The sequence below is a fragment of the Mesoplodon densirostris genome, chromosome 3 (assembly GCF_025265405.1).
Source record: "Mesoplodon densirostris isolate mMesDen1 chromosome 3, mMesDen1 primary haplotype, whole genome shotgun sequence".
Taxonomy (NCBI): Eukaryota; Metazoa; Chordata; class Mammalia; order Artiodactyla; family Ziphiidae; genus Mesoplodon; species Mesoplodon densirostris.
In genome coordinates this window covers 136659942-136686680 of record NC_082663.1, presented here as the reverse complement: position 1 = coordinate 136686680, position 26739 = coordinate 136659942, and the positions used below count along the sequence as shown (strand labels likewise).

At 46.7% G+C, this 26739-nt stretch overlaps 1 protein-coding gene across 1 annotated transcript in view; it reads right to left on the bottom strand.

Annotated features, from left to right (window-relative positions):
• CYFIP2 (cytoplasmic FMR1 interacting protein 2) overlaps positions 1–26739 on the bottom strand; it is a 134155-nt gene that overhangs the window by 87803 nt on the left and 19613 nt on the right. Inside the window, exons 4-13 of the mRNA XM_060093720.1 lie at positions 20962–21039; positions 19090–19191; positions 16744–16925; positions 14800–14896; positions 13389–13517; positions 10766–10870; positions 8565–8656; positions 6621–6738; positions 4097–4216; positions 3444–3569 (exon numbers count right to left, since the gene is read on the bottom strand). Of these exons, the coding sequence (XP_059949703.1) occupies positions 3444–3569; positions 4097–4216; positions 6621–6738; positions 8565–8656; positions 10766–10870; positions 13389–13517; positions 14800–14896; positions 16744–16925; positions 19090–19191; positions 20962–21039 (1149 nt within the window). The remainder of the gene's footprint in view (positions 1–3443; positions 3570–4096; positions 4217–6620; positions 6739–8564; positions 8657–10765; positions 10871–13388; positions 13518–14799; positions 14897–16743; positions 16926–19089; positions 19192–20961; positions 21040–26739) is intronic.

The window sequence follows — 26739 nt, the reverse complement described above, 5'->3', positions numbered from 1 at the left end:
CTGGGGTCCAGTACAGGAGAGGGACAAAGGGAATCCCAGGGTAATGATGATGAGATATCTCAGATCAGTAACTGAACAACAGATCTAGAGACAAATCAGTTCAGATTGGAGAGAAGGAAAAGGGGCTTCAGCGGGAATGGCTCCAAGAAAAAAAAGAGTAATAAAATTCATAAAATAATGACTGTGATTAGCTCTTTTGTAGGAAGTTTTACATTGGTATGTTTGAGGGCTCCTTTTTGATTGGATCATAGAAAACTTATCAAACAAAAAGGCAAAAGCTGTGCCAGAAAAGAGATGTATTCATATTAGACCGCATGACTCAGCAATGAACAGTTACTCAGTTATAGTAATATAGAGCAACTATTAATTTAACCAAAAAGTGTTAAATTGCCACTTTGGGAAGATGGGAGAAAGGAATTGGGTGTATTGGGAGTGGGAATGGGAGGTAGAGATGAAAGAACTAAACTGTTTTCTCCCAAAGTAGGAAATCAATAGAAAATGCCATAAATTGAAAAACCAAGGAACAGCCCCATCAGGCTGTTAGTGGAAGTACAGAGATAAATGCCAGAAGAAATAGCTTGACGAGGTGAAAAGATGTTTCCTATTTTGGGATTCAGGGAGGAGTGAGGTGGTGCAGGTTACTATAATACTTTTGCCGTGTTTTAGTGTTGTTTAATGCCATGTAAAATTACTTTTCTTTCTTTCTTTAAAATTTAATTTAATTAATTGTTTTTATACAGTAGGTTCTTATTACTTACCTATTTTATACATATTAGTCTGAATATGTCAATCCCAATCTCCCAATTCATCCCACCACCATCACCGCCCCCCCAGAATTATTTTTCTTAAATTTATTTTTACATGGTTTACTAACAAAATAAAAATTATAAAACCTTCAAGGTATAGTAAAGTAAGGACTAGAAGGAAATACAGAAAATGCCACTGGTGGTTGTAGCTGGATGATTTTCTGAGACTGTGGGAAGGTGAGTGCAGGAGTGGGGTTGAGAGGAGCATTTTCTGAACTACCTATGGTGCCTATGCATTGCTTTTATTAAGAAAAGAAAGGTATAAACAGTTTTACAAAGTTGTATGTCCTCTTTGACTGTAAGTCTCATTTTATATAAACAGGCTTGAGGAGGACTTTCTCCCCCAGTGATGACTGGGCAACTGTCTTCCAGGCTGACTATTTGCAATGGAAGTGCCAGGAGGTCAGGACTACTCAGCTCAATGCCAAGTGTGATTACAATCTGTCTGGGGAGAGAGGAGAGACCCACACGTCCATCAGCGGGTGAACACATCAACCGAATGGGGTGAGTCCACGCAACGGACTATCACTCAGTCATAAAAGGGGATGCAGTACTGATTTGTGCTACAATGGAGGGACCCTGAAAACATGAAGTAAAAGAAGCCAGACACAAAAACCACATATGATATGATTCTACTTATAGGAAACAGCCAAAACAGGGAACTCTATAGAAACAGAAGGAGACTGCTTAGGGCTACAGGGATAGGGAATAGGGGGTGAATGTACCAGTTTCTTTTTGAAGTGATGAAAATGTTCTAAATTTGACTGCGGCTGCCCAGCACTGGCAATATATTAAAAATTAATGAATTTACATTTTAAACTCGCGGTACTCCTCATCCGACTTCTGGCTGCGCAGCCTGGAGCCCGTCACCACCTGGGGAACATCAGTTGTCACCCTCACTGTCGACGCACCTGGCACTTTTCTACTTTATTTCACTGATTCCCCCAAGAACACTGCAAGGGAGGTGCTATTATTATACCCCTTGGCAGATAAACTGAGGCTCAGACAAGTGTCTTGCTAAAGGCCACGTGCCTTGTAATTGATAGAGGGTTCAAATTCAGGTGGTGTCCTAGAGGGGTGGGATAGGGAGGGTGGGAGGGAGGGAGACGCAAGAGGGAAGAGATATGGGAACATATGTTTATGTATAACTGATTCACTTTGTTATAAAGCAGAAACTAACACACCATTGTAAAGCAATTATACTCCAATAAAGATGTAAAAAAAAAAAAAATTCAGGTGGTGTGACGCCAGAGGCCCACTCACAACGACCCTGGTTGACTGCAGTGCAGCAGCTTTCAGACTTCTGGGTCTGTGATTTACCGTAGGAAGTGTATACTATCTACTAACTCAGGAACACATACCTGCCTGAAATGACCCCACTGAGCCTCAGTTCTTTAAAGTACAGCCTGGAGATCAGCTAAAGAGCAACTCTAACCCCTAATATGTATGACGCTTTATAGCCTTCACTGCTCATTTACATCATTATCTCTGGTAATTACTCTTTGATTTTCAACAATGATGCTGGGATGGAAGTGGGTAAAGATAATCAGCTCCATCTTATAGACAAAGAGGCTGAGGCTCAGAGAGATGAAGGGTCCAGGGGTAGCATCCAAGTCTCTGACTTCTAGGCTTCAGAGAGTCATGAAAGAGGTAGTTGTCACTCATAACCCAGCAAGAATGAGCTCCGTCACCCTCACAGACATATCTTTTTGTAATCAAACAAAAAAAACCAAATCAGAAGGTTATAAAGCAGGAAGTAGAATCCTCCCTTTAGAAATTACTACTGTTAATGGTTTGGTATATATAAATATATACACTTATGTCCTTCCATTTTGAGCAGGTGTGCAAAAGTATATTAATTTTAGTAGAAATGGCATCATTTTACATGCTGCTCTTTAACCTGTTTCTTTTTTAACAATATACTGTGTATATCTTTTCATGTCAGTACATCCATTTTAGTGGCTGCATAGAATTCAATGATATAGCTGTACCTTTATTTATTTTACCTGGTCCATACTGAAGGACATTTCAGTTGTTTCACATATTTTGGCATTATAAACAATACGGCAATAAATGTCTGTTATATATGTCTCAGCACAGTTGGCTTATTTCCCTGTGATATATACGTGCCAAACGGTATGCCTGTTAAAAATCTGAATACAGATGATCAGAATGCCCTCACAGAAAGCCTGTAAAATGTGGACTGGCCACTCAAAGTATCTGAGAAGGTCTACATCCCACTTCAACCAGCAACAGACATCACCAATCTACTAGATCTTTACTATCCTGACTGGTCAGCATTCTATCTCATCTTAGTTTCGATCTGAAGTTCTCCAACCACTCCTCAGCCTGGGCATTTGTTATATCTCTTTTGGCCACGTGTTTTGTCCCTGCTGTTTGGTCTAACGGAGTGCCTCTTTCTTTGGGATTCTAAGAACAGAATGCGTTTCTCACCGCTTCTGAAAGAACAACTTGGGACAGAGATGAATTCAGGTGGGAGGAGGGGGCAGGGAAGTGCATGCACAAGAGGCCCATGGCTGCCGCCCGGCCCAGCACCCCTCCAGGAAGCCCTACGGCTGCTGACACTGAGCAGCCTTGGGGGTGGGGGGCGAGGAGACGCAGGGAGTCAGCACCCACCTCGACAAAGGCAAACTTCTCCTCACTGGTGTAGTTGTAGCGGGTGGCTCGCTCATACTCCTCGGCCGTGCCCGGGCAGTCCTTGTTGCAGAACTTGTCCGTGGGGTGAACGAGCTTCCAGGAGTACTGGGGAGAGAGGAGAGACCCACGCGTCCATCAGCGGGTGAATGCATCAACCAAATGGGGTGAGTCCACACAACGGACTATCACTCAGTCATAAAAGGCAATGCGGTACTGATTTGTGCTACAGTGGAGGGACCTTGAACATGTGAAGTAAAAGAAGCCAGACACACATAACCACATATGATACGATTCTACTTATAGGAAACAGCCAAAATAGGGAACTCCACAGAGACAGAAGGAGACTGCTTAGGGCTGCAGGGATAGGGAATAGGGGGTGATTGTACCGGGTTCTTCTTGAGGTGATGAAAATGTTCTAAATTTGACTGCGGCTGCCCAGCACTGGCAATATACTAAAAATTAACAAATTTACATTTTAAATGGGTGAATGGTGTGGTGTGTGAATTATATCTCAATAAAGCGGTTTAAAAAATAGAGTGCCAGAGAGAGGCAGGGGCAGACAGATTCCAAGTGAACCGAGTTCAGGATGGAGGGGCCGGGAAGGGGCAGACCCTCTGCCCTGGGACACCTACCACCTCCATGACATGGGCGCTCCACTTGGACAAGAGCTGCAGGCCCCGCAGGGCCAGGTCAAAGAGTTCGCGGTACTCCTCGTCCGACTTCTGGCTGTCCAGCCCGGAGCCCGTCACCACCTGGGGAACATCAGCTGTCACCCTCACTGTCGACGCACCTGGCACTTTTCTACCTTATTTCACTGATTCCCCCAAGAACACTGCAAGGGAGTTGCTATTATTATACCACTTGACAGACAAACTGAGGCTCAGACAAATGGCTTGCTAAAGGCCACATGCCTTGTAATTGATTGAGGGTTCAAATTCAGGTGGTGTGATGCCAGAGGCCCACTCACAACGACCCTGGTTGACTGCAGCACAGCAGCTTTCAGACTTTTGGGTCTGCGATTTACAGTAGGAAGTGCATACTGTATACTAACTCAGGAACACGTACCTACTTAGAGGTATTCAACATAGGCATGAACATTTTTCACGAAGCAACTTTATGCTCAATACTTGAGATTCCCTCTGATTTTTTTATTCCATTTCATAACAAAATGCTAATTAGAAACCACTAAATTGATTTCACAACTCAATTAGAAATGACTCACGGACTAAAAAGCACTGGTGAAGATAAACATCTATTTGAACATGTAATATTCCACAGTGAAATACTATATGTATGTATACTGTGCATATGCATAGATATATGTGTATGTGTATATATATACATATAGAGCCAGTCCTCATTATTTGTGGATTCTCTATTTGTGAATTTCCCTATTTACTAAAATTTATTTGTCACCTCAAGATCAATCCTTGCAGTGCTTTCATGGTCAGTTTCAGACGTGTGCAGAGTGGGAAAAAATTTGAGTCATGTTCTCAGCTGAGGCTGAACAAGGCAACTCTCTGCTCTCTTGTTTCGGCTCCTACTGTACACAAGTGTCCCGTTCCTGGTCTATTTAGTGTCCCATTTTCCACATTCTTATACTTTTTACTGGTGATTTCATTATTTAAAATGGCCCCCAAGCACAGTGCTGATGCTCGGTCTATGCCCCTATGAGAAAGGAGGCTGTGATGGGCATTATGGAGAAAATATGTATTTTAGATAAGCTTTGCTCAGGCATGAATTATAGTGTTGCTGGCTGTGAGTTAACGCTAACAAATCAACAATATATATTACATAAGGTGTCTTTAAGCAGAAACGCATGTAAAATAAGGTTATGTATTAAAAACCAGCTGATGGAAACACTGATCGGAAGCTCACAGGAACCTAACCCTGTATTTTCTCGAAGAGCGATGGTTCAGTACTTGCTGATTTAGTGTTGACGGCCACTTTACAGAATATAACTGCTGTGAACACTGAGAGTGGTCTGTCCATACACATGTATAAGCTGTATAATTCTAAAAATAGCTTTGAGCCAGACTCATTCTTAGATCATACCAAAACTGGACAAGGAATGAAGGGGTCCCCAGCACTTAAATTATTCCCATAGCTTATGTTCAGTGCATTGTCACATACAGGTAAGAAAGTCAAAGGTTTGGGCTTGACCCTGGTCCATGTCCACCAGAAGCCCTCTTGAGAATGTGGGCCACTCGTCAAATGACCGCACCACCTGCATTTATCTGGCTGTTCTCATTTCAAATATGATGCCCTTGGATCAAAGACATTTCCCTAGTTTGGGTTTTGGAAAGCATAAGTATGGCCATCGGCCACATGGTGGAGCCAGTGGGCATATGCGTGGTAGTGCAGTCTTCCTGGAGCTCCAGGTAATAAGGGAATTCAAATCTGGAGACCTATATTTATTAAACCAACATATATATTCATTAGAAGGGTTTATACAGAAAGAGATCCAGAAGGATATATACACCCAAATGTTAATCATAGTTGGTTCTGGGTGGAGGATTTTACATGATTGATTTTCCCTCCTTCTGCCTAGCTGTATTTTTCCTGAGGTTTGTGCACCGATCATGCTTCCCTACAAAAAAAAAAAAAAAAGGAAGAAAAGAAAAATCCAGTGCCAGTAAAAATGTAATTAGTGGGATCACAGGAGATTTTTATGACCTTATTTTGCTGCTAACTGTATTTTCTGGCTTACTACAATGATTATTTATAATTGTTGTTTAAAAATATTTAGATGGTGCTATCACCATGATTGCTCAGAACTTGGTTTCTCTTGCCATCCAGGGTGGAGATGGTTTAGATCACGCACAGACTAACAATTACTGGGCTGTTACTAGCTGCTAGGCACAATGCATTTTCCATGCATCATATTGTTTAATCCTCTCAATGAACCTTTCCAGATACTATTAGCTCCATTTTTCAGATGAGGAAACTGAGGCTCGGGGATGTTGAATAACTTGTGAAGGTCAGCAGCAGAACCAGAATCACACCCAGTTCCATCTGGCTCTAAAATCCATGCCACCAGTGTGTATTCCCTTACTCCTCCACTCTCCATGATCTCACCTCTTTGCTGGCCGGTCCTCACCCCTTCCCACCCTGGGCCCACACGGGCCTCCATCCCAGCAGCCAGAGCGAGCTCACCTCACTGTTGCTGTAGCGAGCGAGTTCGGAGATAAAGCGGATGTGGTCATCCCGGATCTGAACCATCTGCTCGCAGATATTGTACTGGGGGCTGATGCTGCTCTGGGTGCACGTCCACCTGGGCAGAAAATCAGGGGGGTCAGAGTGGGTCCTGGCCTTAGGCACCTGGGTGGGGCAGGCTCCTTCCATTCACTAGTTGCTCCTGGTGCTCGGCCGACGTGGCCAGCTCCCCTGGGTGGACCAAGAGGTGTCCCAGCTACCAGCAAGAGTGCCTGCTAAATCCCGCTGCGGGGACTGCAGGCTGAACAGAACAGCCTTTTCTCCTCCTGCTTGGGGCTGGCCTCCTCTAAGACCCAATCGCAGGCTTTTCCAGATAACGGGCGTCCACAGTACTTACCAGTGACGTGAGCGGGGAGGGACTTGCAGCCTCTCTAGGGCTGCAAAGGACTGGAATCCAAGCAAAGAAAAAGCAAGGTGGGCGGCCTCCCAAACCTATCTACTGACCCTGGCAGCACTACGTCCTGTGGTTGAAGCTGTCGTTGGAGGGGGCCTATGGGCAGGACTCGGGAAAACTAAAGGGACTGTGCCTCTTTTTCAACAGCAAGCTGGCAACACAGAAGCTCTCTATGGAGAGGAAAACCACAGCCATTCTGAAAGGCACCGGTCTCTCTTTCTCATCTTCTCCCCCTTCCTCTCTTCTTTCTCCTCAGCTCTTTCCTCAACTTTTTGGAAAGAGATCTTTGGGAAAACATCCTAAATTGGGGAGGAAATGAATGAATGAGAATGTTCACTCTCCTTCCGCAAGAGAAAAAAAGACAACCCCGTTCACTGTCCTCTGCCATCTGGTGCCGGGTGACCCAGTGGACAGATTAAGCATGGCCACCAAACAAAGCAGATATGCATTGTAGAGAGAATTTACTATTTCAGAAGGAGCTCTGAAAGGGCGCTCCAGAGAATACGCAGAATGGTGACAGACTTCCTCATGCCTATAATTTGGCATGACTTTTCTTTTGAGGTCCTCGTGTATGGATGGGGACACCATCACTTGAACCTCTGACCACCATCCTGGTCACATCACCACTCCCAACCAACCTTAGGTGGCCGAGAATTCACGCAGGGAAAAGTTAAGCAATGAGTTCAGCATTCTGGACTCCGTGCTTTTCCTGAAAGACGTCCTCATACACCAGCAGCCACTGGGTTATGAAAAGACTTAAACCAGCTTTCCCTGGCAAGACTCACCTGCTGTGGCTCAAAGCTGGTGGAGTTCAAGTACACTCCATTTACATACTTTTAAGGCCCTAATACCCTCACCCCTCACTAAAGGATGGTCGGCCCCCCTCTGTATGGAAACGCAGGCAGAAACCTCTGTAACAAGGCCAGAGATCAAAGGGGTGGCCAAGACTGTAGCCGAACGTCCCCCAACTTCCAGGAGGCGCTGACACCCCAGATCTTAGCTCAGATCACCTAGAGTGGTGGTTTATAAAATGACATAAGGAGAGGTCGTCAACCTACTTCACAGTCGGAACCGTCGGAACAATACCCTCCACGGCATACTTACTGCGTGGACACAAAACCTGAAGAGAGAACCAGTGTGATGAAGAACAAGGCCATCTCACTCTGCCTGACCACTGAGGGCCGGTCACTCTTCCCCCTTCTCAGGGGAAGGAGGACTCCTGCTGTTCCCCTGCAGGCGGCGTGGGCCACCATGGGGACAGAGAAGGGGCAGGGCTGTGCTCTGAGCACTTTTGAACCCTGGCAGCAAAGGGCAGGTGCAATGGGGCTCAGAGCACCAGCCACTGCTCCCCTCTGCCAGGCGCCAGTGATTGGACGGAATCCACCTGCCCAGGGCTCTGGGGAGGGGGGAGGGGCTGAAGTGGCCCCTCGGCCCCCTGCCCGGGCTGGGCATCCTCGGGGGAGCCGAGAGACATTACGGCAGGCACTCACTTGGACTTGTTCTCTTCATAGTGAGCACTGGTCTTAATGTATCTGGCCAGCTCTATCTGCATGTCGCCGAAAAGGGGCACCACCTGCAGCTGCTGCAAAGGAAGCAAATACAGTGCGTGAGACACGGAGGGAAGGGCCAGGTGGCTGCCTTCCGCCGGGGGAGACAGGCCTCCGTGTGTGCCCCTGGGATGACCCCCAGTTTCTGCTTCCGAAGATGCTACGATGTGACCCTGGAACCACAAAGAGCCCCAGACAGCACAGAGGTCCTCCCGTGCCTCCAACCATCCCTATGTTCCAGCAACTGAGCCCAGAGAGGCAAAGTGACTTGTCCAAGGTTACCCAGCAGACAGAACAGATGAAGAATGAGGACCAGATGGTCTGCCTCCCAGGGCAGGGTCTTTTCTGCTCTACTTTTCCTTGGATTCGAGGATCCTCGCTGCTTTGAGCTCTGTGAGTGGGTGCCCAGATGCCACTGGCTGGGCATGACCTTCTTGAGAAACTCTACAACGTGAAGTGATTGAAACCTTTAACACCTAACACCAGAGGGCAGACGATACGGGGAGGCTGGTATTTTCTGTCTGCTTCTTATGCACTAGGCACTGTGCCAAGCCCTTCAAAACCAGAGGGTTTCTAGGGCAGAGAAACTATTCTGTATGATACCATAATGTTGGATACAGATCATTATACATTTGTCAGAACTTACAGAATGCACAGTGCCAAGAGTTATCCCTACTGCAAACCACGGACTTTGGGTGATAATGATGTGCCAACAATGTAGGTTCATGGACTATAACAAATGTACCCCTCTGTTGGGAGTTCTGACAATGGGGGAGGCTGTGTATGAGTGGAGGCAGGGGGTATATGGGAAATCCCCGTTCATTCTGCTCGATTTTGCTGTGAACCTAAAACTGCTCTAAAAAATAGTCAATTAAGCAAATCAGAAAACAGTATTTCGATCCACAGAATAACTGGGTGAGGTCAGTACTAGTATCATTGCCATTTAACAGATGGACAAACTGAAGCTTTGACAGCTGAAGTGACTGTTTTCACAAAGACTGGCTAGAAGCCAAGGAGCTGGGATTATAACCCAGGGCTTTGCCTGACCTATGTGACCCCACTGAATCTGCAAGGGAACCCTATAAAGTAGATACCCTTAGCATTGCTGTTTTTCGAGCCAGGGAACTCAGTTTCAGAGAAGTTCTGTGACTTTCCCAAAGTCACCCAGCTATGAAGTGGCAGAGCGAGACTAAAACCCAGGTCTTTGTGAGGCGAGACTGTGGTCTTCCACTCCACCCCCAGCTCATTCATGCGGATTTAAGGCAGAGGCAGATATGGCCAGTTCTCCCAAGATGAGCTCTGTTTTCACTTTGGGCAGCCCCAGAGAAAAGTGAAAGTTTCAGCTTCAAAAAGAAGCCAAGCCAAGCCACAGGATGCCTTTTGGTGACTTATTTCCCTCTTAACCTCCAAGAGTCAGTGGGACCCAGGCTTGGCCACACCTTTGAGGAATTCCACTTTTAATTGAAGCCTGGTTTTCCCGTGTCTGACCTCAGAGGCTCCACTCCAGGCCTGAAATGCCTGATGCTAGAATACACTGACAACGTGGAATTCACTTCGAAAGGAGAAAACCCCTTTGCGAAAACCTCAAAGGCAAACCACAAGGTTTTATTGTTAAAGATTTGGGGCCAGAAGATCAAATCTCTGAGGCACTGGGATGGACTGAGTGTGGGCTAGACGCTGATGAGGCATTCTGCCCAGAGGCAGGGAGAGCGAGGGGCCTCTGGTGGGCCAGGAGAGGCTGTGCGTTTGCGAATGTGAATCGATGTAAAATCCAGTCTTTATTCCTCCTGCTTCTGTGGGCTCTGATATATACTGAAAATTAAAGTGGGCTTTGTCTTCTGGGACGCACCTCTTTCTTTAGATGGCAAGGGATTTCAGAAAAGGGAAAAAGCAGTATGCGGAAAGAATCACAAGTCCTCCTAGCCAAATCCCAGCTGAATCCTGAGACTCAGGCACATGCCTTCTATAGTGTAGATTCCTCTACCCAGGGCAGCTGGAGGCCCTATCATTCTATTCTCCTCCTCTTGGGGTCTTTAGAGCTACAGTTCAATCAATAAGCCCCACTACTTGCTGGTTAATTTCATTCCTTTCCCCAGAGAGACCACCCCTTGGCCCCCTGCCCAACCCCAGCCCCAGGTGCTGACCTTAAAGAACTTATCGATTTTGCTGAGGTTGATTCTCTTCTTGGCATCCAGTTTGTAAATGTTACTGACATTTCCATCCATCAGGTAGAGACCGAAACCCATTACCTAGAGTGAGAACAGGCAGAGCCAGAAGCCAGTCACATCCACTGGAAAAGTTTCAAAAAAACAAAAAAAAGCAGATCTGTGTATGTGTACACATTCCCTGTAGTGACACATTCTGTGACAAAAAACCATGTGTCTTCAAAAAAAAAAAAAGAAAAAAAAGCGGGGGGGACCCATAGGTCTAATTTCAACCAGAAATTTGATTTCTGTGAAGAAACGCAGAGGACTCTTTCATATATTATCATGGCGGCCACTTCTTGAGTCCTCCCCCATGGGCCAGTCTGTGCTTTGGGATTTAGCAGGCATTATCCTTCATTCTCACAACAATCTTATGAGTCAAGTTCTACAAAATAACCTTATTCTACAGATGAGGAATTGGAGACACAGAGAGGTTAGACAGCTTGCCAAGGTCACACAGCTAGTAAGCTGCAGAGACAGGATCTGAACCGGGATCTGACAACAACATGTATTGCACTTAGATCCTTCTTGAGAGGAAGGACTGAGTGGTGCTGTTGCTGCATCCCTGGGCCCCAGCACATCGCAGGCACTTGATGAATAATCACTAGATGGTAAATGAATGTGAAACTATTCACCCCGTTCTCCAAGGAAACTACAACAAAGATTCCCAAGGAATCTCATTGGTGACTTCATTAACAAAAAGAACACATTTTTTGCCTGACAATGCCCTATAAGCAGGTTGACAGGCTGATTCTTGATATTCCAGTCCATACAAGTTTCCTGAATGCTGGCTTATTTTGCTCTTTTTGTCGAATGTACAGCAAGCCTGAGGAGGCCTGAATTGCTAGGTTGAAAGCAGCTTCCCTCAGCACACAGTTGCTACGTGACTGGGGATAAGTCACGTCTGACACCTAAGGGAGTGGACTAGAGGATGGGCGTTTGCATTTTGCAGTTCCGCAGGGTGTGCACCAGACTTTTCCATTTAAGGTAGAAGGCGCTCCCTGGTGGCATCTGAGTTCACTAACAAACTGCAGAGACGAGGGAAACAGCAAGCAGTGCAGGAGTCCAGGTTGAGGAGGCAGAGAATTGAGAGGGAAAAGAAGGTTGGGAAGATGAGATGTGGGAGGATTAAAAGCAGGCAAGAGAAAAGAAGGGCCTGAGAATCTGATGGCAGCATCCAAGGATGCTTGGAGGACTGGGATTTAGCAACCTACTTAGTGGAAGCAGCAATTCTGGGCAGAGCTATGGTAATTGCCCCGGCATAGCACTGGGGGTGAGAGAGACTGCTGAGCTCTGGGTGACTTCTCTGCATTTCTGACTGTGCAGAGGAAGCCAGAGTGAACAAGACACAAAGCCACACTGTCCTGCAAGCTTCTTTGAGATGTTATGGAAATGTTAAGAAGGGAACACCAACAGGGCTGGGATTCTTGAAATAGCAAGAGGCGACATGGAGAGGAAGAAAAAGTCAAACCAGCAGCGGAATTTTAAAAGGAGAGATTCTGGGGAAGAACGAATCAAAAGGGGTGATGCATATGAATATGGAGAAGATTATTCATTTCCGGGCTATTGTTGTCAGAGGGAAATTGGAAATAATCTAAGCAGCTAACGATAGAATAATGGTTCAAGAAATTAAAGCTCATCCAAATGACATTATTTAAGGGCTGCATAATCCTCCAAATGCATTTAATGAAGTGGGATAAAAATTACACGTGCACAAAATTTATGTAAATTGCATATGTAAATTGCATACATATGAAAATATATCAGCACAGAAAAAATGAGACAGATATACATCAAAATGCTAAAAGTGTTATCTCTGGATGGAAAGATTGTAAGAGATTCAATTTTTTTATGCTTTTCTGTATAGTCCAGATTTTCTACAATAATAAAAATTACTTGGTAATTAAGAAATGAAACTTGCAAACTGATGAAACAAATGTGACCCATTTGGCAAAATACAGCAAAAGCTTGAAGATTCTGCCTTCCCCTTGAGTTGGCATTTTTTTCCTCCAGGATGTCTGGCTTAACAAGAGTATGGACACGAAGGTATGCTACAGAGTTTCAATGCAGTTTAGCAAAGAAATATCCAACCACAGGGGATCTGTTAAATCACAATGTCCCCATACAATGGAATACTTGGCAGCCATTAAACATCACATTGTAGGGGCTTCCCTGGTGGTGCAGTGGTTGAGAGTCCGCCTGCCGATGCAGGGGACGCGGGTTCATGCCCCGGTCCAGGAGGATCCCACACGCCACGGAGCGGCTGGGCCCGTGAGCCATGGCCGCTGAGCCTGTGCTCCGCAAAGGGAGAGGCCACAACAGTGAGAGGCCTGCATACCCCCCCACCAAAAAAAATCACACTGTAGAAAGAGCCTTAATGATGTCTGGAAAGGTGTACATGACATGTTCAAGGCAAATAACAGGTTACAAAACACTATATGCGGTAAGATCTGTATCAATGCTTAAGTAACAAGAAAGAAATATTAAAAACAAATGATTTTAAATAAGAAGGAGGTGAGAGGGCAAGCCCAGGCCCTGGGGTGTGTGACCGGGGGAGCTGTACCTTGAGGAGCATGTGCTTCTCACTGGGGGTCAGATACATCTTGTTCTCGTAGTAATCCACACAGATGTTGACAATGTCGGCCAGCAGCTCCTCATAGCCTGGGATCACTTCCAGTTGCTGGTGGAGACACTAAACAGCAGCGCCCCCGCCCCGGTTAGCCCGTCCTGCATCCTCACACACACACCACCCAGGACGGGCCACCAATGGGCCCTGGGACAGTGCCCGGCCTCACTGACCGCCCCGGGTGGAGGGGAGCCTGCAGCCTCTCCTCAACGTGCCCACAGTGGTTAGTCAGAGCTCCTGCACATCCCCCATGGCAGGGACCTGCTCCCCTTGGGGCCTTCCATCGTATTTCCTGGCAGTTCTGATGGTTAGAAAGCGCTTTACGGGGCTGAGCTGAAAGCAGTTCAGCTAGGCCCGTGGTAATCTCAGCTTAGTTTTGACAGTGTGGACTGAGCCCAAGACGTCTTCTCAGATGATGGTGGGAAGACCAAGCTCAGTGGAGGAGAGCTGGGCCAGCAGGTGTCTCCCTCCTGGCAGGACACAGCAGTACAAAGACATTTCCTGTACAAGAAGGCCTGAGGTCTCCACCCCAGGCCCCTTGTCTCCAAAGGGACACTGGCCCACGGCAGGGTGTGCATGGGGCTCAGGCGTGGGGCAGGGTCCCCGGGAAAAAACCTGAAGCCTCAACACTGAGGAGCCTTCTGTAGGTAACACAGAGCGGGGGAGGCCCAGTGAAGCCCTGAGAAAAATTTTAGCCCGGAAACCCTTTGAAGATTGAAGGCCCCTCTCAAGTTTAGGCTGGGGTCCTGCTGACATTCCTGCTGGTGCCTGTTTAGACTGAATTAACAGATACACCAGACAGGTTATTTTAAGTCAGGCAGAGCGTGAGAGCCACAGCTGAGTGGGAATACCCTGGCAAAGTGGCGGCAGCAACTATGACTACATCTTTTTATATCCTTGCTGTCTATCAGGCTCTACATGTTAAGGGCTTTTTATATAGTATCTCATTTATTTCTCACCACTGTCCTATGAGTGGCAAAACAACAGCCCCATTTTACAGACGAGGAAACTGAGGCTTAGACCTTGCCCGAGGCCTCACAGTGGGTCAGTGGAGGGTCTAGGTTGAGAAAACAAGGCGGTCTAACTCCAGAACCCAAGCTCTCAATCTACACCGATGCAGGGGCAGAACACTGGCTAGAAGGTTTTCAGAGAACAAACTCCGGAGAGGGTGAAAGGGCCATCTGTGTTTGGGAGGGGAGACTTAGGTCTGCAGCTTAAAGCCCGAGTAGGGCAAAGGGGACGGATGATCTGGACAGAGCTCCTCTGCTCATGGGCCCCCCCACCAACCTCCAGGCCCTGGCCTGCGTCGCGGGATGCCAGGCCAGGACTAACATGGGTTTGCCATCACCTGGGTGATCCTGTTGTGGTTGGCCAGGAACATGGACAGGTTCTGTGACTCCTGGATAGACTGGGGGTCCGCCATCTTCCTCAGGAACTGCGCCGCCCTGGGAAGGGGTGTTGCAGAGAGGGATGCTCAAGCACAGCAGGCCTCAGCTGGGCCTCATGGGCCCCATCTCTCAGCTAACCCGGATACACTGTCCCTGAGGTTAAGGGGCTCTGAACAACACAAGTGACTCTAATATCAAAGGAGAGTGTGTTCTGGAGTCATTTCATTAGGAGCTGTCTGCACCCTTGTAATAAGGGTTATCTGAAATTAGGAGGCAAGAACGCACTGAAGCTCAAAGACCAGGAAAGTTTAAGGGCAGCTAGCATCCCGTCAACCAGCTTGTGGTAGGACAGAGAGAAACAGGAATCCCTGTGCCTCACAGTGACCTCCAGTGAAACTGCACGGTAAGTCACGGAGAAGAATCGCAGGCAGCAGGATGTTTTGTTTTCGTTGCGTATTATGTTATTTGTAGGAAAATCTCAATGTTTCTAAACATTGAATGGAAAAACAAAGTCTATTTAACCTGACGGGATCACAAGTGAAGGGATGATGGGTGTGGGGAACACAGCGGGACTTAAAGGGAGAAAACCACAGCCCTGGGACTTCTCCAGCCTGACCTGGAGGTGGAGGTGATGCAGCCCATGTCACGATGGACCGTAGAACACAGACAAGACACCTGTCTTGCTCATGACACTAGCCGGTCCACAGAGCATGTCGGCTGTGACCATGATGGAAGGAGTTGGCCACATCTGGGGAGAATCTGTGGGGAAGATACTGTACCATGAGCTAGCTGGCTATGGAATCTTTGTGAAATTGCCATTTCTGAATGGGGCCCTGTCTTCTGGGTACTCCCAGGTTTCAATTCACTCAGGAGGATAAAACGGTGAGGATCCGTATGTTGTCTGTTTTCTCTAGTTACCATGGAGCCCTGGGAGGATGTGGTTCCGGAGGGGGGCCCTCTTCAGCAGTGACACAGAAAACCCTTCCCAAGAGATGTGCACAGACACCCTGGAGCATATCTGAGCCTCAACCAACACAAAGTATATTAGCTGCTTTCGCCTGCCCTCCCCCACTTTTGGGTGGCTGTATCCAAATTTCTGGAGAGGACTGACCCCTCCGCCCCCCTCAGTCCTTCTTTCTTGTGAGCTGACACTGACCTCCAACTGACCCCAAGGACGAGCACCCCTCCCATCAGCACCACCCCAACACACACATACATAGTATAGTGTCTGATGGAGGGGTCAGCTCATGACCCAAGCGGGAGCAATGACAATCCTCCCTGGGGCTTCTGCAAAAGTATTTGCAAGGAGGAGCATTCTTTCCGTCCTTAGGAGCTGGGGTTGCTACATTGGCTGGCGGGACGCTTATAGCTGCTGGAGGCCACACAGGGCATGAGCCTGCCTGAGAATGAAGCTGATACTGAGGAAAGCTGAGCTGAGAGGTAGAGGGAACCAGACCAACAATATCATCTGAGTACCTGGATCAAGCTGACCAGGACTTTTCTGTCCTGGGAGCCAACGCAGCTTCTTTTACATAAGCAGTTTTAACTGGCTTTCTGATTCTTGCAGAGAATGACTCCTGTGACTATTTGATGATTATATCAATCACAATATAATCTCAGACTGCACGGGACACAGAAAAATGCTGCTGCTCCACAGGTGGGGCAAATGAGGATTTGATTCCACCTTGAGACAGAAAACCCTGCCAAGACCCAGTTCTCCAAAGCTCAGCTCTGCACCTTATTCCTTAAACTGCAGACACAGAGGCAGGCCCCCAACCCCACTGTGTCTGGGGACTGGCTAGCTTGGTTCCGAGAAGGAGCCTCTTAGAAGGGCTCTGTCCTCTTCCTCCCACTGGCCACTGGCCGGCGGCCCAGGAAGATGGGGGAGGGGGAGGGGCCCTGACCTCTTGTAGGCAGAGTGATCGTTCTTGACGCTGCACTTCATATTCTTCAGCTCGTCCAGGACTGCGAACATGTTGATGAACTTGCCCAGGGTCAAGAGGTAGGCCTCGGAGACAAAGTCTTTCCTCCGCTCAGCATGGCACAGCCGTTTCACCTCACTGCAGAAGCGTTCGATGGCCTTGCGCTGCACGCAGAGGGGCAGCGGGTCAGGATGCGGCGGCCTGGCGGGGTGCCTCACTGCACTCTCTGGTGAGGTCGAGCCTCCCCTGGGGCCCTAGTCAGAGCCTGGACATTTAGAGAAAGGCAAATCTGCCCAGAGGTCTTTCTCAGAGGTGTGCTGAAATACTAAGATGATTTCTAGAGGGAAGCCCAGAACCTGCCCCCAAGTGAGTCAAACCAATGAATTCATTCACCACGCCCTTGCTGAGAAAACACTGTCTTGTTCATGTGTGTATCCCAAGACCTAGGACAGTGCAGGCACCAGATAGTAAGGGGGCAGAGATGGAGAGTGAGAGGGATGCTCAGAGAAAGAGGTTCATTCATCCAATAAACGGGTGTTGACTGAGCATCTTCCACGTGCCAGGCACCATTCTTGGCTCTGGGGTAAAGCAGGGAACAAAACGGAAGAAAAAGTCTCTACCGGAAGGAGCTTATATTCTAGTGATGGCTGACAGAAAACAAAATAAACAAATTCTCTATATTAGAATGTGATAGGTGCTATGGAGAAAAATAAAGCAAGGAAATGAGATAGGGAGGCCTTCAAAGATCAGATCAAGCCACACTTTCTCCTTCCAGAGTCTAACACAGCTTTCTGGGATGATGGAAATGTTCCATACCTGCTCTGTCCAATACAATAGCCACTCATCATATGTGGATACTGAATACTTGAAAAGGCGAGTGCAATGGAGGATCTGCATTTAAAATTTTATTTAACTTTAATTCATGTAGATAGCCATATGTGGCTACTGGACAGCACAGTTCTAGACTATTTCAGCTCCCCCCTTCTCTAAACACCTCCTGTCAGGAGGCCCTCAGTTTAGCACATACTTAGTTTTGGGGTAGCTTTTCTCTCTTGAACCTGCCTTCCCAAAGACATTTTAGGTTCCTCGAAAGCAGGTGCATGATGCTAATAACAGCAGCTGCCCTTTGTTAAACCTGCTCCGTAATGAGGGCTCTACAAACAGGGCACTTTACAAGCAGACCTTATTTATCCCTAGAGAAAACCTGTGAAATAGGCATTCTTTCCAAGGTAAGAAAACTGAAGTTGTCAGAGGTCTGAAATAACTAACAGAACACAGTCAGAATGCGACAGAACCCTGGGCTTCTGTGCCTTCGAGGCTCTATCTGCACCTTCCCCAGATGTTCCCATCTCCCTCCCCCAGAAGGCCAGCACAGAGCTGGGCGCAGGGCAGACCCTGGGCCAGTGCGTGCAGGTCTACTTATGAGGCTCATAAATACACGTGGAGGTCACAGAGTGTGTAGTAGGACTCCCACCCGGGCAGAGGGTGGTCTTAAAGCCATCAGCCTGCATTCCTGGATGGCTTCCAAATAAGCATAATAACCAGCTTGCCCTCTTACCTTTCATTCACAGGAGGCTTTGGCTGTCTTTTCTCTCTTCCTCCTTTAAATGCTCACTCTTCTTGGCTTCCCAACTGGTCTCCCTGCTGCCACTCTTCTCCCCTGACACTTGTGCTGCCCCCCACTTCCCATCCATCAACCACAGAGCAGCCAGAACACCTCGATCAGATCACGTCACTGGAAATCTCCAGCGGCTTCCCGTGGTGCTTGAAGAAAATCCAGGTATTCTTCTCCTGGCCTGCAGTGCGCTGTATGAGTAAGTCCCTGCCTACCCTGCTCACTATGCAGCCTCCCTGGCTTCATTCCATTTCTTAAACATGTCACACTCCTTGAGGCTTCAGGGTCTTTGCCTTTGCAGTTCCTTCTGCCTGAAACCCTCTGCCCCTGGATCATCACCTGCCATCCTCTTTCACATCATACAGATCTCAGTTCAAACACCACCTCCATGGAGGCCGTCCCTAAAGCTGCGTCCATGTCAAAGATACCCTCCATGCCAGAGGTTCTTTAACTGTATTTTATTCACAGCACTTGTTCTGTTGTGTATTGTTAACTGTCAGTCTCTCCTCCCACCCAGAACACACTCGTTTGCCCACTAGAATGTGAATTATATGGAGGGAGGGGGCTTGTCTGTCTTGCTCACCCCAGGGTGGGTCAGGGGCACTAGAAAGTGCCAAATGAATAAATAACATGGCACAGAAATCCAGTACCAGTGTCTAGAAGCGTGGGGACCTTCTCAGGTGTCCTGGTCCAGACCCACCCTGACCCCTCACCTGAAAGTACATGAACTTCATGAGCTTAGTGACCTCCGGCTCCAGCACCTCCACTGTCTTCTCATAGATCTCCACTCGGTTGGGCTGCTCGTTGCATTTCACCTGTGGGGAGACAGGGGGTTTCGCACACCCTGGTTTGCCCAGGCGGTCCTGGTTCACACCTGCTGTCTTATTAACAGGGCCCGTTTTCACTGTTGAATGCACCTCATTTAGGATGACCAATGGTATGGTTACCTAGTGAGAGGAGGCTGGGGTAGCCCTGTCTGACATTCTGACGGGGGCAGAACGGCTCTCCAGACACTGGCTGCAAGAAAGAAACCAGCTGGTCCCCAGAACAGGACCCTCCTCTCTTTCAGTCTGTTCTGTGCCCCGACCATGAGCTGTACACACGACTTCGGTGAGCTGCACAGTCTCCCTCCTGCTGCCTTTCCCCCACTCCTACCCCAGTACCCCCTACGCCTATCTGGGGGCCGCTGCCTGATCGTAAGCAGAGGAAAACGTTCTGTCCGTGGCTCTGGATGCACTTGGGACAAAGTCCCCTGGCCATACGTGGGCCCATTAAGAAGCCCATTTTCTCTGCCCAGTGGTTTTCAGCACATCAGAATCCCGTGGCAGATGTGTTCACAGCATGCACACCCAAGGCTGCTAACAGGTCACTGAAACTGGAGAGTGAGCAAAGGGTAGTAAACACAAGGACAGTCTTCACACTGTTGTATAGAAATTCTTAAAATGGAAGCACCAAGCTAAACATCCAGAAGTCGATGATTAAATGGATAAAGTATGATGCATTCATACACTGTCATTATGTAACTGTCAGGGGCAATGAGATAGATCTCTGACCTGAGGTGGAAAGATTGCTACCATAAACTGAGGGGTGGAAACAGCTGCAGGACAGGAAGGGTAATTTAATCCCGTTTTTATTCAATAAAACACAAAACAGTGTGTGTGCGTGTGTATCCATATATAATACAGGTATAGAGAATCTGAAAGGGTGCGAAAACCAAGCTGTTAGTAAGTAGTTACCTCTTGGGGTTAGGATTGGGAGCAAGGTAGAGGAATGGTTTCTGTTTACACACCTGTGGCCTGTTGATTTGGTTACAGTGGGACCTACAAATAATATAACTATGATAATGGTAAAAATAATATCTGTGTGTGTCAACATGAAAAAAGTCAGTTATAAAGAATACAGTGTAGGGCTTCCCTGGTGGCGCAGTGGTTGAGAGTCCGCCTGCCGATGCAGGGGACACGGGTTCGTGCCCCGGTCCTGGAGGATCCCATATGCCGCGGAGCGGCTGTGCCCGTGAGCCATGGCCGCTGAGCCTGCGCGTCCGGAGCCTGTGCTCCGCAACGGGAGAGGCCACAACAGTGAGAGGCCCGCGTACCGGAAAAAAAAAAAAAAAAAAAAGAATACAGTGTAAAAAATTCAAGTGGCAGAACTGTATAAATAGGAAACAACACACTTTTGTAAACGACAATAATTTACAAAATAATAATCACAGAAATATTCATGATGTTTGAGGCAAGAGAGCCAGATGAATACGCAGCCAAGCGTCCACAGTGATTACGCTTTGGTGGGAGGTGGGGGATTTGGGTGGTGGAGGGAGGGGTGAGGATGTCTTGCTTTTTACTTTCTACCTTTCTGCAGTGGTTTGGGTGTTGTACAGTTAGCATATACTGCTTTCAAAATAAACTAACATTGAGCAATTTTTAAAAGCTGGTGTCCGTTTTACGGGATGCTCTCTGAATGTTTTCAGCGCACCCCCTCCCGTAAGAGGCCCTGCTTCACTCCCTGCTGCCTGGAGAAGGTCAGTCATCTGGACGGGGGTGGGGTGGAGGGTGGAGGCACCCCCTGAAGGGGCAGGACTGTCTCACCTGGGGGATGGCCCGGGAACAGCTGCGCCAGGTGTAGAGCATGACCGCATACTCGTGCCCTTCCTCCAGCATTTCATTCTGAAAAGCAGAACAGGCTCAGCGGGGAGAAACGGCTCCGGCGCCCCGAGACTTTTCAACAGCTCCCCCCGCCCCCAGTCGTCACGCCTCACAGTGTGCTCTGTGGACCAGCAATGTCAGCATCACCCGGGGGGGTGGGGGCTGATTAGAAATGCAGCGTCTCAGGCCCCTCCCTGGGCCTATGGAATCTGAATCTGCATGTCAATAAAATTCCCAGGGGACTCACACTCCCAGGTGCACAATAAGTTTGAGAAGCACTGGCCTGAATGATCTCTATCAGACACTCCAGGGCTCTACAAGCAGGACACATTTTTCAAAGACAGATGGCTACCTCAGAAAGGAGGGGCAGACCTGCTAGTTCCAACAGCAAAAGTTGTCCCAGATGAACAGTTAGCAAGAAAAGAAGCAAGCAGCAAAACAGTCTGTACAGCGGACAGGTTAAAAAACACGGAGTAATAATTATGAAAGTATATTATTGTGTATGGAAAAATAGTTTGGTGGAATACATACCACAACTATGAATAGCAAGCTCTCTGCGGGGATGGATACACAGGGGCTTTCGCTTTTCACATCACACGGGACTATAATGTCTGCTCTTTTGTAAGAGCCCACTTTACTATTTCATAAGCAGGAAGATGGTTAAGATCAAGATTAAGATTTTTAAAAATAATACAGAGCAGATGGCAAAACTAACAACAGCATGAAAAACAAATCTGATGACTCACCTCACCTAGTAAGTGCTTCATAGGAAAGAGCCCTAATCTCAGTGTCCAAATATCTGGGCTGAAATCCCAGCTTCATCACTTCTTAGCCCTTTGGCCTTCAGGAAGTCACTTAGCCTAAAATTCTCCATTTAGTCATCTGTTTAATAATGACGACAATAACAACCTGAGAGAATTTTATGAGCATTAAATACAATACAAACATACATACACGCTAGGTAATCTGTAAAGGGAGTTAAGAGTCTTACTAGGGAAAAGATAGTCTGGCAGTTCCTCAAAAAGTTAAACACAGAGTTACCATATAACCCAGCAATTCTGCTCTGAGGTATGTATCCAAGAGAAATGAAAGCATATGTGCACACAGAAACTTCCACGCTTGTTCACAGCAACATTATTCTAATAGTCAAAAAAACAGAAACAACCCAACGGGTGAATGGATAGATAAAATGTGGTATAGCCATGCAATGGAATAGTACTCTTCTGTAAAAAGGAATGAAGTACTGATCCAGGCTACAACATGGACGAACTTTGAAAACATTATGCTAAGTGAAAGAAGCCAGACACAAAAGGCCACCTATCATATGATCCATTTAGACAAACTGTTCAGAACAGATAAATCCATAGAAACAGAAAGTAGATTAGCGGTTGGGGGAGAGAATTAGGAGGGACTGCTAAAGGTTTGGGGGTTTCTCTTTGTGGTGACGGAAATTAGATAGTAGTGATAATTGTATAACACTGTGAATCTACTATTAAAACACTGAATTGCACACTTTAAGTGGTGAATTTTGTTATATGAAGGACGTATCAATAAAAAGAGTATTACCAGATCATCTCTTTTGTGAATGTTTGTATAGATACAAAAATGAACACTTACTGATTTATTTTTTATCCCACACACCATATCTATTTCATCATATCTTCCTAGCACAAGATCAGATTTAATTTGGAGCTTATTACTTTTTAAAGTTTTGTTTTCAACAGCAAATGTCACTGACGAGTCACACTTTCAATTCTTAATTTAGAGAACTCTTTAAATCAGTAACATGTTGTGCTTGAGACCACAGAGAACCAAGATCAAGCCTGTGGGTCTCCTGCTGCCGTTGCTTCAGAACACGTGTCAGAAAAGGGAAGTGACAGTAATGCACAGGGGACATGTGTCTACTTATCAGCACCAAACTGCCCACTGGCAGGTATATTCTCATTCATTTATCCAGTGAACCTTTCACTGAGCACTCACGGGTCCCTGGTTTGGTGCTATGTGCTGAAAAGAGGCCAGTGAACAAGAATGATGTGGACTCTGCCTTGCGGACAGTTCAGCTGACCATCAGTCAGATTTGTTGTATAATCATGCCTGGAATGTAGAGGTCAGGACGGTGTGTTGGATGGAGCTTCAGGAAACTTGAGTTCTGGTCCTGGCTCTGCTTGGACCCAACTTTTATCTGGACAATGTCATGGTTTTCTCATTTAGAGGCAAAGAGTTGGCCTAAATCACTGGTTCTCAGCCCTGGCTGCATATTAGTCATCTGGGCAACTTTGAAAACGCCTGATGCCCAGGCTGGGCTCCACTGGAACGAAATCATTCTCTCTGGGGGAGGGGCCCAGGCATAAGTGGTTTTTAATGCTTTCCAGGTGATTCCAATGGGCAGCCTAGGTTGACAGCTGTAGGACTAAGGATCTCTCAGGTCCTTTACCTTGATAAGATTCTGTAAGTCCACGATTTAAACCCAATGTGAGTTCAGTTCGAATTTCAGATAGTGACAGGCTGTACCTCTCAGGTCCTTTACCTTGATAAGATTCTGTAAGTCCATGATTTAAACCCAATGTGAGTTCAGTTCAAATTTCAGATAGTGACAGGCTGTACCTCTCAGGCCTTATTTGGACACTCAGCCCCCATCTCACCCCCCAGCAAAGAACCCTTGACTGTTCCTCATAGGTGGCCAATTACATGGATTACACACTTCCTCCTCCTCCTCTTCTTCCTCTTTTCTCTGGCTATCCTACCCTTTGAGAAATTCACCTAGCCCCAGTGTGGGCAGGAGAAATACAAGAAGATGAACATCTAATGAAGCCTCTTGCTGCTGATAAAGCTACTCTACAGAAAGATTTAGCAAAAGGTACAAGGAGGAAATTGTGGAGGAAGTGAAGTTTTGGCATTAGCCATGAACGTCAACAGTACACCCTATCTTAGACCCTGACTAAAACCATATCAACACTATCCCTGTGTTGGTAGAATAGTGGCCCCAGAAAGATGTCTGCATCCTAATCCCCAGAACCTGTGAAAACAATACCTTACATGGCAAAAGGGGACTCTGCAGATGGAATTAAGTTAGCAACCTTGAGATGGGGAGGTCATCCTGGGTTATCTGGTGGACCCAGTGTAATGGCAAGGGTCCTAATAAGTGAAAGGGAGGCGAGAGAGTCAGACCAGGAGCCGTGAGGATGGAAGCAGAGATTGGAGTGGTGTGACTGCTGGATGCAAGGGGGCTGAGCCAGGGAATGCGGGCAGCGTCTAGAAGCTGGAAAAACAAGGCAACAGATTCTCCTCTAGAACCTTCAGAAACGAATGCAGGCCTGCCCACACCTTGATGTGAACCCTGTAAGATCCCATGCCAGGCTTCTGACCAAAAAAATGGTAAGCAAATAACTTTGTATTGTTTTAGGTCACCAAATCTGTGATAATCTTCTGTTACAGCAGCAATAGAAAACGAATACAATCTGCCTCCAAACCGGCCCTTCCTCTGACTGCCCTGTTGGTGTCCCTGACCTGGTATTTCCAGGAAACCTCAGTCAGCATCGTTGTCACTCCCATGGGCCCCAGCACCCAGCACACTGTGAAGCCAGGCGGAGTCAACCTCCAGTGCCTCTCGTATCCATGTCCCCTTAGCCATCCCTCACGCCATTGCCCTCATCCGGCCCTTGACACCTCCAGTGTAGATAACTTTAACTATCGCCTCACTCACGCCTCCTTACCACTTGTTCTGCACAAAACTAACAAATGGAACTTATTCCTCAAGTGTATTTCTGTTCACATTTCTCCCATCAATGAAAAATTCCCATTGCTACTGATTTTTGATTAAATGAATTAAAGCCCTCTATTATGGGCTGACTTGTGTCCCCCCCCCGCCAACTTTATATGTTGAAGTCCTAACCTCAGGACCTCAGATGTGACTCTATTTGGAGACAGGGCCTTTAAAGAGATGATTAAGTTAACATGAGGCCATTAAGGGCCCTCATCCAATCTGACAGAATTTGGACACACAGAAAGACACCTTACATGTGCCTACACAGACAAAAGACCGTGTGAGGACATAGCCAGAAGGCGGCCATCTGTAAGCCACGGAGTGGCCTCAGGAGAAAGCAACCCTGCTGACACCTTGATATTGGACTTCTTGTCTCCAGAACTGGGAGAAAATAAATTTGTTATTTAAGCCACCCAGTCTGTGGTATTTTGTTATGGCAGCTCTATCAAACGAAGACAGCCTCTATGCACTGACCCTTATCTAATTTTTGATAAATACCACCAAGAATTTCCCTGTATGTACTTTACAGTCCAAACCCAGGCAGTCTCTGTGCCTTCTGATTCTGTGCCTTTTCTCATGCTGCTTCCATCAGCCAGATGCTCTCCATCTCATCCCTGACAGATAAAATTCTAATTGTGGGGGACAGCAGAGGTCAGTGCAAAGAGATCAGGGCTGGGAATCTTAAGTCCTGGATTCTAGGTTCAACCCTGTGATTTACTAATTGTGGGATCATGAGCAACCTGCTTATTAACTTTTCTAGGTCTCAGTTTTCTCATCCCTAAAATGGGAATAATAATCTCTTTGCAAGTCACAGGGCTGTTATAAGGTTCCAGTGATACCATGTATAAGAAAACCTTATATAGTTTAAAGTACCATTTATATATGGTATATATATATATATATATATATATATATATATATTACATATATATTATGTATATATAATAACCATATATTATATATATATATGTGTGTGTGTGTGTATATATATATATATATATATATATAATATATGGTTATAATGTGTGTGTTTATGTACAGTATACAAGGGTCTACTCAAAACCCACTTCCTTCATCAAGCTTTCTCTGACCCTCTCAGGGCCCCTTAAAGACTTTGAACTTTCACCATGCCTTTTACCTTTAACTTTGTATATTTTTATTTGTTTGCAAAGAGCCATCTAGAGCACAGGTTCTGTAGTCAAACAGATTTGGGTTTAGCTTGGCCATTTGTCAGCGGCAGGACCCTGAGTAAGTTACTTAACTTTTCTGAACCTCAGTTTTCCCCACCCATAAAATGAGTATTGTAATAGAACCTTCTTCAAGGGGTTGAGGTGAGGATTAATTAAGACAACGCATTTAAAATATCTGCACATAAAATGTTCAATAAATGGTAAGGCTGTCTATTTCTACTTGACTCATTGAGAACCAAGACCAGCCCTATCTGTCCTTGCATATCCCCCTCTCCAGCATTTAGCAGGGTCTCTCCAGGTACCAGGTACACAATATTTATTGAATGAATGGGCAGGGTGTGGTGAGACAGGCTTTAGGCTATCGCTGATATAGTGAGAAAGGTCCACTGACCCACAGGCAGAACCTGTGAATGAGAAATTTGGAATTCTTGAAATGTCAGCGATGCATGAGGATGAAATCAATGAAAGCCCAAGAAGGGAGGGCACCCTCACAGATGGGTCAGACAGAGACCCGTCAAACAACTGGTCCCTCTTTGTGAATGATTTAGGCCGCCAGGAATGTGTTACTCCAAACCTTTTTTGAGAAACTTTGTGCTTTGGTCAAGGGCCAAAATTCCACACAGCCAGTAATCTATCTATAAAGCATAAAACAAGGGAGGATCTAATCAACTGTTAACCCCCAAAGCTAGAGAAGCTCAGGGAAGTGAACAGTGGGAATAGAGTTCGGCCCCAAAGGTGAGCAGGATTTGCAAGGCTGGAAGATACGGA